Source organism: Chelon labrosus (genome assembly GCF_963514085.1).
Source record: "Chelon labrosus genome assembly, chromosome: 11".
Classification (NCBI taxonomy): Eukaryota; Metazoa; Chordata; class Actinopteri; order Mugiliformes; family Mugilidae; genus Chelon; species Chelon labrosus.
The window spans coordinates 14,771,616-14,782,739 of NC_140344.1; the positions used below are offsets into that span (position 1 = coordinate 14,771,616).

The 11,124-nt window shown below is 42.7% G+C and overlaps 1 protein-coding gene across 1 annotated transcript in view; it reads right to left on the reverse strand.

Annotated features, from left to right (window-relative positions):
* roraa (RAR-related orphan receptor A, paralog a) overlaps positions 1–7,025 on the reverse strand; it is a 44,045-nt gene extending 37,020 nt beyond the window's left edge. The window contains exon 1 of the mRNA XM_084555747.1: positions 6,894–7,025. Coding sequence (XP_084411873.1) covers positions 6,894–6,924 — 31 coding nt within the window. The 5' untranslated portion in view covers positions 6,925–7,025. The remainder of the gene's footprint in view (positions 1–6,893) is intronic.
* Between the last annotated feature and the right edge of the window lie 4,099 nt (positions 7,026–11,124).

An 11,124-nucleotide genomic window follows, 5' to 3' on the forward strand; every position in this document is an offset into this window, starting at 1 on the left:
AGAAAATGAGAAATGAGAGAGCTTTATTTATTTATTTTTTCACATCAGGGATAAAGATTCTTCTTTTGCCCAAATTAGTCTCCTGTAAGAGGGCGATCATAAGCAAATCCTCAGACTTTGAGCGAGGGTCTTTGCTGACGCTGCCGTTGTTAAGGCTGGACTAGGCTGAGCTGAGCAGCCAGGTTGACAAGGACCTGTGCTCAGCACTAGGAAAGCTCTCATCCAGAAACAAGAAGCCCAGGGGAACAAAGACAACAATATGCCAAAAAACCCCACTTGAAAACAACAAAACAACCCAAAAAGCCTCCAAAAGAGTCAGTGGTGGGTGATTGCCAGCTGCACTCCAGATTACCAGGCTCTCTGAGAGACTTTCAGCAATTGCTGAGAGCTGTAGCATCATCTCCAGCTCCTTAATCAGTTCTGCTAGGGAGGGATGGATCCTGACATGCAAAAGGCTCAGCATGATGGGGAATAAACTCATAATCAGCAATCAGATATTCCGCATTGCTAGAGGGGGCGGGGAGCTCATCTCAGATAGGTCAAGGATCTCTCCACTGCCAGTTAACCCCTTTGCTCCAGCTGAGAAACACGCACACGCTCATTGTCTAGGACACACATTGTTTAGTTGACTGCGACGCCTGATTTGCTGAATTAGGACGGCAAGGCCGACATGAGCCAAGTGAGTGCGTTTTTCTTGGTCATGCAAAGAGTTTCAGTTTCAAAACACACTTCTTGAGTTTTTAATGGATCTGGGTTTCATTAAAGCAGTATGCCCCTGAATAAGCTGTGTCTGTGGTGTCCCTTTAAACAAAGTTCATTGCCTTGCACATTCTCCCTCCTTTCATCTTGGTAATTAGCACTGAAGCAGCATTTCTTTTATTTCAAATGAATGCATGTGCATAAAAATCAATCTTAAGGAGACCACCCTGGCAAGGCTGTTTTTTCTTTGTTATTTATGATGAGAAATTCCTTTCATGCATCTCACTTGGTGCATGGAGTACCTTATGCTTGGAAACTTGGGAGTTAATTGTCACTCTTTGCTGTTTCTCTCATTCTGCCTGGTGGCAACATTTAGCCAGAGTCGGCAACGACGGCAAAGTTAGGAGACACAACTTCAAAAACTCTGGGGTACGGATATTCGTAATTTGCGTCTCTCTTGAAGAGCACCCCCTAGTGCTCAGGAGGATTCCCAGTCATTGTTCGTTCATCAGCGCAGGCACTGGATCAGATGAGTGTAATGATGCCATCCTACAAGTAGAGCCCCCTAATGGCCTCTGCTGGGACATGTAATCAAACGCCTCACACACTTCTCTCCCTTTTGTAATCAAGTGGCTGAGCGCATGTTGTGACGACCTTTAGTTATAACGCTGCCTGTTCCCTCATCTCATCAAAATTCCGTGCACTTCTCATTTTTCATCCTTTCTTCCCGCCACGATCCCTAGATGCCGCAGTAGCTCTCCATGAGTAGAGGGGAGTGTGCCTTAGTCTGATGTGACCTCTGACCCGTCCTCATTCCCTGACTCTACAGCATACAGCAATTCTGTCCAAACCCTCACTATTTAGTCTTTTCTCTCGCTAAAAAATCCATACGCGGCATACAGGAGATGTGTTTCAACAAACTTTATAGAACATGACCATTTAATGACAAAGTCTTAGCAGCAGCCATCACTGAGAGCTCCTTTTTAGTCACCACAGGTCACATTAACACCAGAAAAAGTGCTTCTCTGTTGTCTCCTATACTGGGCTGACGCAGGAGGAGGATGAAGGTGATAAAACACACAAACAATACTCCTCTTCTTGCCTGCTGCCAGCATGCTTGCCTTGCAGGGAGATCTGATTACAACTGAGAGAGAGCAGCTTGGTGTTTCATGGAAAAGCAGGTCAACTGTAGAGCGCTGTCAGACCTCGGGAGTCACCGGCCTGATGGAGGAGGAGGAAAGCTATCCGACAGGGTGGGGAGAGACAGAGGTTTGTCTCCGGCCGTACAGTAATGGGCTTTATTTACTCTCCCATTAGGAATCGAAAGCAGAGGAGAAATGACGGAAGTGAAAGGACTGAGGATACGACTCTAGGGAGAGATGCATTAGTGTTGTTTGCCGCCGTTCCTCCTCACCTTCTACCTCTTTCGGCTTCTTCCCCATCTCCCTCCAGCGCACACACAAGAGACGGAGCTGCCCCACTGCCAACACCTAAACTCCTTATGTGTTTTTCTGTCCTCAGTGTTCGAGTCAGACAAAACGCAAAATCAATAATGCTTTTTCTCCCCCATTTCCTCTTGATGCACTTCAAAAAGCCAATGGACAGCCCTCCAGAGGCACACAGAGGAAAAAAGCAAATGGTACGAAACACGCTCAGAATGAAAGTACAGGGGAATAAAACTTCACCCTTCACTCTCTTAAAACACTGTTTACTTCTAAACCACGAGTGGCAAGCATATGAGGGCAAGCCAAGACACGAGAGGGAGAAGAAATTTGATATTTTTCTTTTCAAATTACATATTTACACATTAATTATGTGGACACACTGTGCAGAATATAACGGATCTAGACTGAGAAGATGCATCTCAAACGTTACCATAACCGGAAATAACAAACCATAAAATTTAAATCAAAGGGTTTCTGTGAACAGGGGCAGCAAAAAATATATAATTTCTCTGTTCTCGGTATATATTCTACAGACGGAGATATAGAAAAAAAATGAAAGTGAAAATGTTCTTCAAGTCCATGGACTGTGGTATATGATTATCTAACGAGTGCTGACAGAGGAAGTATTCTATCAGGAGCTAAATGCTGCATGACAGGGAGACACTTCAAAGGATCTATAAGTGACTCCTGAAATACAGAGTGAAAGTAAAGTAGGAAATTACCCTTAAGTTAGAGGCATTGACTAAGCCCAGCTAGGTGGTTTACCTGACTGGAGAGCCAAAATGAGAACCCTGACTGAACTTGTGTGAATGTTTCACAACGTGCAAAAATCCTCCGGTGCGGGCGCAATGGCTACCATGAGCGACTGCCGTTTGTCGCGCCCTGCTGTTTGATTGGACATGGGAGAGGAGAGGCGTTTAACCTTGCCTGTGATTGGACTAATCTGTCAAAACCACAAGGTGTGACTGACAAGACAAGATGACTGACAGAGCTGTCTGGCACCCCTTGCAATGGCTCGGATGAAGTCGCAGATTAATGTGTGTACAGTATAAAAGCTGTGTACTCGGTTAAGGCTACATAACGCCGTCGTTCTTTGTTTAAATTTGGATTCTTACACTACGTTTGAGGAGTTATCACCGACAGTTCATAAACTTTGCTGAGCTGTTTTACCTGGAATACACAAGTTCCTGTTTCAATATACTGACATGATATTTCCTTTTATGTGACTGATTATTATGCTCGCTTATCATGTGATTTATGTTATTAATTAATAATTATATAACAAAAGAAAAGAACAAAAGTACAATTACGAAGAAGAATCACAACATAATAAGAAACACTGCTGAGAAATTCGAATCCTGAACTTAGTGTCCGTCACTAGGCTGCTCTACTCTCCCCTCCACCTCCATCTCTTCCCAACTTCTATGGAGCCAAATCAAAAATCCATGCTCTCAATGGGCAGTCAATATCTCATTAACCAGTCCCTCTACACACAGTCAGGCAGCCAGGATGTTTGTCTCAGTGTGCACAGCACAGGCTGGCACACCTCACACACTTTAATAACCCGTGGGGACACCATTCCACTTCCTCAGGCAGCTAGAGAGAGGGCAAAATCACACATCCTCTTTTTGTTTATGTGACTCTTGTTTGTTTTTGTCCCTGCTCAGATGTTAGATTTTTCACTGGGACATGTTCCACAAAGAAATTAAAATGAAAATTTAAAATAAATCGTTATAAATTAAAATGTGGTGCATATTTTAAATAGGAAATTACGATCCTATTCAAACCAAAATAAATGTAATCACAAACTATATTATATGCTTTTAAGATCAGAGGATATAAGAATATATTTAATTTGTTTCAACAATTGGGTCTTTTATTTTAAATCCTTGCAGGTGACTTGTGCTATATTTGCCTTCACCTTAATCTGTGGCAATTTTATCCTTCGGCTCTTCATGTCCTCAGTCCCTAACTGGATAATAGCCAATCTTGTTAACCTCTGCTTTAATGTGCGAGAGCCTGCAGCACCGGGTAGTGAGCACTTCAATCGGCCACTGATAGAAAGAGACAAAGAGTAGGAAATCTACAGCAAATATTTACAGCCTTGTTAACATAGCCTTAAAGCGACTATCACAAGATATTTGGCTTTACCTTCTCCAGGGCCCCAGAACATTTTTCACAGTCTAGTACACACTCGTGCTAAATCACATATTTATGTGCTGCCTCCATGCACTGTATAGTGGCTCGCTGGGCCTCGTTTTCAACTCTTCTGAAAACACTGTTGCACCGTACAGTAGATGCTTTTTTTTCCCAAGGGTTAATTATATGTACTCTGGATGAGGCGCACTTTTTACCTTTTCTATCCGCACATCAAACAACTTTCTTTAATTATGTAATTGGAATTTTCATCTTAATTGTGCTGAGTAGGCTGCCTAATTTGCATGGGGTAATGAGAGGGATGTTTCCATTACAGGTAATTAGGTACTTGAGAGGCAGTGGTGTGGTAGAGAGGCTGAACTGGGAGGGAGAGGCGGGTAGTGGGGAGGTGGTGCAGGGTAAAGACAAAGCCACAGAGAGACGTAGAGATGTTTGTTATAATATATTAGCATTATTTTGAAGGGTAGAGGATGAAAAGACAAAAAAAAAAAAAAACACCCCAAAAGAGGCACATGATGGGTGTAGTAACACACCAATAAATACCAATAAATAAGTTACTGTGCTGTTTCACTGACCATTTGCAGGATGAAATTACTCCTGCCGTTTAAATTAGTTTCCAATTATATAGCACGTTCACATTTTAATTTAATTTCTGACATTGCCACAGTGTCGTGTCACGACACCAGCAAACCCCTGTCAAACTGAAAGTATCATGTGGGAAAATACAGAGACTGGTAAACACACCGGCCGAAACAACAAGGGTGCAAATCATTGCTCGTCTATTTATTCGTCAAATTACAATAATTCATAACAGAACAGGAAAAAAAAAAAAAACGTTCTTCTACGAATGGCAAGGGAAGAAGAAACACACATTTTGAATTGCTGCACCACATTCGAAGAAAGAAAACAGACGTGCACCTCAGTCACTGTTTCTGCAACAATATGTGGTTGCATAAAGCCCATCACTGTAAATTGCATGCAAAAGGACATTAGGTCAAAGGTCCTTTTTCATATGTGCCTCAATGAAAATAAGATGCAGGGCCGCACTCTTTCTCAATTTCACACACGTCAGGCTTCTCACAAAAGACTTCACTTCATAAATGAATTCTCACACACGGTCGTCAACAAAAGAAAAAGGAAAAGACTGAAATTAACGCTCTGGTCAGAGTTACACGTCTCACACAAAACCCAAGATACTACAAAGATTTAGAGGTCAAAATGATGTAAAATTAAAATTAAAATTAATTTAAGAAAACTTATAAGGGTTATGATACATATTACGAATATTGTCATAAAACAGTATTTTCACCTTTAACACGTTTTCACACATGAATTTTATTTGCTGCATTTACTACATATACAGAACTACTTTTGAAAATACTCCACTGCTTTTCAAATCTACATAATAAATAAGATATATAGCAAATGTGTAAATTTATTTTTAGACAGGCTAGAAACAAGAAAGGCAGCATGCTCCAATCAAATGATATTTTCCTTTAAATACAGAATGACAGCTGTCTGTGCCTCACCGTGCTTATTGAAGGCTATTTGATTATATCATGTGTGCATTTGCGCACATACGTTCAGAGGGTTGTTCACGTTTCTGTGTGTGGCAGAATGAGGATGCATTAAGTGAGGAAAAACGTGATTATGTACATGTGTGTGCAAGCATGCATGAGAGAAGTGTGCGCCGTACTGCACGTCTGACTGCACACTCAGTATCTGTCTGCACGGATGTGTGTGTGAACATGTACGTCTGTACGATGGAGGGGGTGGTAGAACTGGGATTAAGCATATTAGATCAACATCACAGCGACTGGGAGGACCCTGTCCTGCTCTCATGGCCACACATGTAAACCCGACTACCCAAAAAATAGGTCAGTGGAACACAACACACTCGCACACACACATGCACCGGTATCAACTCAAAGAATCACAGTCTGCCAGTAGCGCCAGTGCCTTGTCGCCCGTCTGCGACCCACGTTCAACACTGCCACACACATCTTCCTGCGGCACAGACACGTCCTCTGGACTGGAACAACAGGATTAGGAACGGGACAGAAAGGAATAGCGACAGGACCCCCCCACCAACCCCCCCACTGCATGCTGCCTCACATCTATGCCAAAAGACAAACAAAAAAAACTTCTGCTTTGAAGCTCAGGAACTGTCTTGTCAGAGACATGTTAAAACTACAGCGGTTGTGGTTTCCACAGCACCCTACAGTAGCAGTGAGAAGACATGCACAGTGCAAATAATACTATCTAAATTGAATACAACTATCTTTGCTATTTTCATAAGACAAAGAATTCAAGCTCAGCCTCTTTACAGAGTTAAAACAAAAGAAATTCTGTGCATGCATAAAAAGATATATCAGAAAAGCTTAACTGACTTAGACACAATAAGAAGCACTGTATTACTGTATTTCTCCCACCCTCCTTTCTCCCTCCTCTCTCTCGCTCTCTCTCTCTCTCTCTGCTGTCACACTCATGCCTTGCAAATGAAATGCAAAGAGTTGGCAGGCTATGAATAGCGTAGCCGTACTTCCCTACTTGTTACTCTGGGTGCAGGATCAGCGTGCGCTTTGCTCTTACCTTTCATAGCTGAAATCACAAAATACATCATTAAGCTTCGAGTCCATAAGAGAAGAACTATCACCAGCGCAAAGCCCTCCACTGCTGTCTCAGCAGCAGCTGGCCAGCACAGCTCTGTCTCTCAGCCTCCGAGCATGACCACACCAGAATCCATGTGACTGTGACATCAGTGTTCATGTCTGACTGCTCCCCACCCACTAGCCTTTGATTGGCACAGCATGCAGCCAGTAGGGGCGCTGAGAGCTCAGGCAGGGAAGCTGGCCCTCTTCCCACTGATTGCAGTCAGAGCTTTGTACGCCGGCTTGCTAGACACAGCACACTCTAACTATCTTCTGTGGCTTATCTTTTTAGTGCAAGGATAAAGTCAGAACCAGTTCTAGCAGACAGCGTTTTTTCCCCACACATTCCTGCTCTGAACACTTTATACTCTCTTGGTTTTCTGCCTTTAAAAATAGTTAAGGATAAGGAAAAGAAGGGATGAAATGAAAAATATGGATAAAAGAGAGGTGAAGGAAAATAAGAAATGTAAAAAAAAAAATAAAAAAAAAATGAAGTAGAGGAAATGGATGAGAGAGGATCTGTAATTTTTCAGCGGCTCAAAGATAGAAGCGCTCCGCTCTTCTCCTCCTCCCTGTCTGTAGATATGAGTGATCAGTGTGAGGCCAGATGTCTGCGAGCAGCGGTGGGCCCTACGCAGAGGGAAGATGAGTGGAGCCTCAGCATCTTCCTCTGACCTCTCAGAGGACCTGCAAGCCCCTCTCTTCCTCACACGCTCTTTTTGACAGGTGAGGAAGGGGAGATAGTGACGGAAAGGGTTTCGGATGATCCCCTCCACCCCACAGCGACCAGGCGATGAGTTTCTTACTATCACTTCTCCCTCCCTTTCCTCCTGTGCCCCTCACTCTCGCCCCCTGCTTTCCATTCCCGTCGCTACCGCTCTCCGTCTCCCTCTCCCTCTCTCTCCTCCCCCTCTCCTCACTCATCCTCTCTCATATGATAATCTGTTCTGACTCCTAACCAGCTGCCTCTCTCTGATACAATATTCTGGTTTTAGTGCAATCCAGCCTTGGCCAATAACCATTTGGCATTTCCATGAATAAGCTGGTGCTCATATCATCTTGTCTCAAGGAAAAAAACATCACACAGCTTCGGTTTTAGACACTGCAATATTTCAAATCTAAAAGTTCACGAAGAGAAAATATATATATATTTTTTTAACACCATAAATATTTCAGGTTTCGAGAAATTTGGATTTCACACTTTCTACACTTTTAATAACCCTTCTTGAGCACAGCATCTTTACCACGGAATTACCACTCTTTCACGGGGCAAGAATTTTATATTAACGAAGCAACCAAAACAGGATGTTTGAGTATTTATTTATTACTGTGTTATACTCTATATATGTAGATTTGTTTTTTTTTTTTTTGCTGAATTCGATTAACTGAATAACGGCATTTTTAACCACATAAGATATGGAAACGAGGACTCAGCAGCTTGCAACATAAATCTTCCCATGACAATGTTTCATTAGGACGTCTATGATCCATTAGAGTCACTAAACACATTAACTCAGGTTGTGTCAACACCGGTCTCTTACTGCACGCCGCCTAATGAACAAAATATCATTGGGAGGCTGATAGAATCAAATGAAGCGTGCCTGTGACACAAACTCGACGCAGACAAGCCACGATAAACTATTCAAAACAATGTGATGTAACAGGCGGCGCAGTCTTCTCATTTCGACGTCGCCGTCTCCCCACAAGATCTTCAAAGTTCGCCAGATGAGTCAGGGCCAAGGCCTACGCAGGAACTTGTTTAACTGTCACTATCTGTGGTCGTCTCTCAGAAACCGGCTGCTGTATCAATCTAGAACCAAGCGTGGCTCTACACACACTGAGGATCAACACAAAGGTATGGTTAAGGGGAAAGAAAAAATGAATAAATAAATAAAAAGACATGATAGCGAGGGTTGAGTCTGTTGGCTGGTTATCTATAAACATCTGAGAGGAGGAGAACACCCGCATTACAATCTGAGTGAGCATCAGGAGAAAGTTGGAAGGAGTGCATGTTTTCTGTTCATCTAAAATGTGCATGTGGGGAATAGCTTCCGAAAAAGTTCATTACAAGTTGAGAGAGGAATAATTCAGTGGCTACTTCTATTAAAACAAAAAGAAAAATGTGTAAAAATGTCACACATAATTACAATCAGCCAGCTTAATATTAATAAAGTAGCTTGTTATGGAGCTTCTCGGTGAACAGTAAAGATGAATTAAGGTCTCCTGATACTCCTTTTTTTTTTTTTTTTTTTTTTTTTTAACACTTTCACATCCTCTAACAAATCAGTTTTTGTAACCCAGGGTAACGTGGACAGAGATGTTTCTCTTGCTCTGTCCTTTCAGCTCTACATATATAGCGCCTCCAGCTGTATATAATTGTGCTTAAAAGCCCAGTTCTCCCTAAGGACAAATGTTTCCCGCAAAGCTGCTTCATTAGCTCCTGATCACACTCCTCCTTGACTGCTCCACATTACCGGTGACAGCATGCCAATACGCTGCTGATACGTGTTCATTAGGGCATTGATTAAGCCACAAAGGCACTGATGGTCAACTGTCTATGCGTATTAAAGCGGAGACGACGCGAGGTAATCGATAGAATAATTTTAGTTGATAATGTCTTTATACCCCGGAGTACAAAACAGAAACCGTGGTGGAGAAGTTGCAGCGTTACGGTCAATACTTTAGACAGTGAGAGGGAGCAGGCCCAGTGCGATACATTTCTGGTGAGTTTCATGTCTCTCACTCCTCATGGACTAATTCAAGCAAATGTATTTACTGTAAACAAGCCCAGTGGAATGAAATTCAATTGAGATGTGGTACAGGACATCCACTGGTGCCCCCGGAGGAGAGGAGAGGATGAGACCTGATAATGGCCTCATTAGCAGTCTGTCAGTAGCCATTCCATGCACAGCCTCACCACGCAGCTGATCCACGTTAACTCTTACAACTCCGGACTGGCCTCGCCGAACCCGTCGCCTCTGAACCCACAGCGTGAACGCTTTCAGACTTCCGCATTTTGCGTCCCAATCCTGTTGCGAGGTATTTTAGAGAGAGCTGAGAGAGAGCTCATATTCCTCCACAGAGCCACCCGGGTGTTTGGAACCGCGCAGCCAGCCTGAAGCAGCGGTGGAATTAACAAGCTCCAACAGGCACTCCATGAAAACAATACAGATCAATTTAATATAGATGCCAAGGAGTGGAGGGCATAATATTAGAACCATAACAGCGCCGGCCCACACCACACAATCATAAACCAATTTAGGGCCATTCCAGGCAATTTCCTGGGGGCTTCCACTTGTGGGAAGACTTCAATAAATCACACAGACAACAAAGGAAATATCTATTTCAGTGAAAATAGAGGACACTATTGGGTTATGTCCAGAGGACTGCGGGGGGGTTGCATTTAAAGACAAGTTTAAATAAGAGCAGTGAGAGTTTAAAAACACAGCGCATGCCTCTGCTGTGCCAGCATTATGTGTAGCTACAGGAAATGCTGTTAACTCATTACAACTAATGGATTTTCCACAGAGCAGCGCAATGTGTTTCATCGAGTGAGGTAGCAGCTGTAGGTAAAGATTTTTTACAATTTTTTACAGTTACACTCCCATCAGATCAGTCTGGATTAATCACTAAATACACTGCCCCTCATACTTTATATGCACAGAAGCCACGGGGCCAGATCAGCACCAGTCTCTTTCTATCTATCACTAAATACGTACACACACACACACACACACACACACACACACACAAACCCAGTATTTATAGAATAGCAGGGTCAAAGGGAGGAGATATGAAAGCATATCATTCCTACATAGGTGAAGAATACACCTGTCAACTGTCATGTAATCAGAATCAACAACACAGTCCGTATAGTGAATGTTTGACAAGGCTATAGCCTTTTGTTTTACTGCCAGGGTTATTTATGGAGCTAGATTTAAATATTTGTTTCGAACAGACATAAAAATGCAAGTCTCCGGTATTTCCAAATCAGTTGAATCATCATGTTTTTGTCAGAGATTTTTTAGTACTGTGCATCAAGGCCAAATTTTTCTTTGCGGACTGACCAGGTCTCACATAATTTAAATGATCCCTTGAAGGCGTAAGTGAGGTGGTGACACTATTCTGTCACTATTTTGTTTTGTGGCAGTTAAGTTGCTCCCTTTGTATCT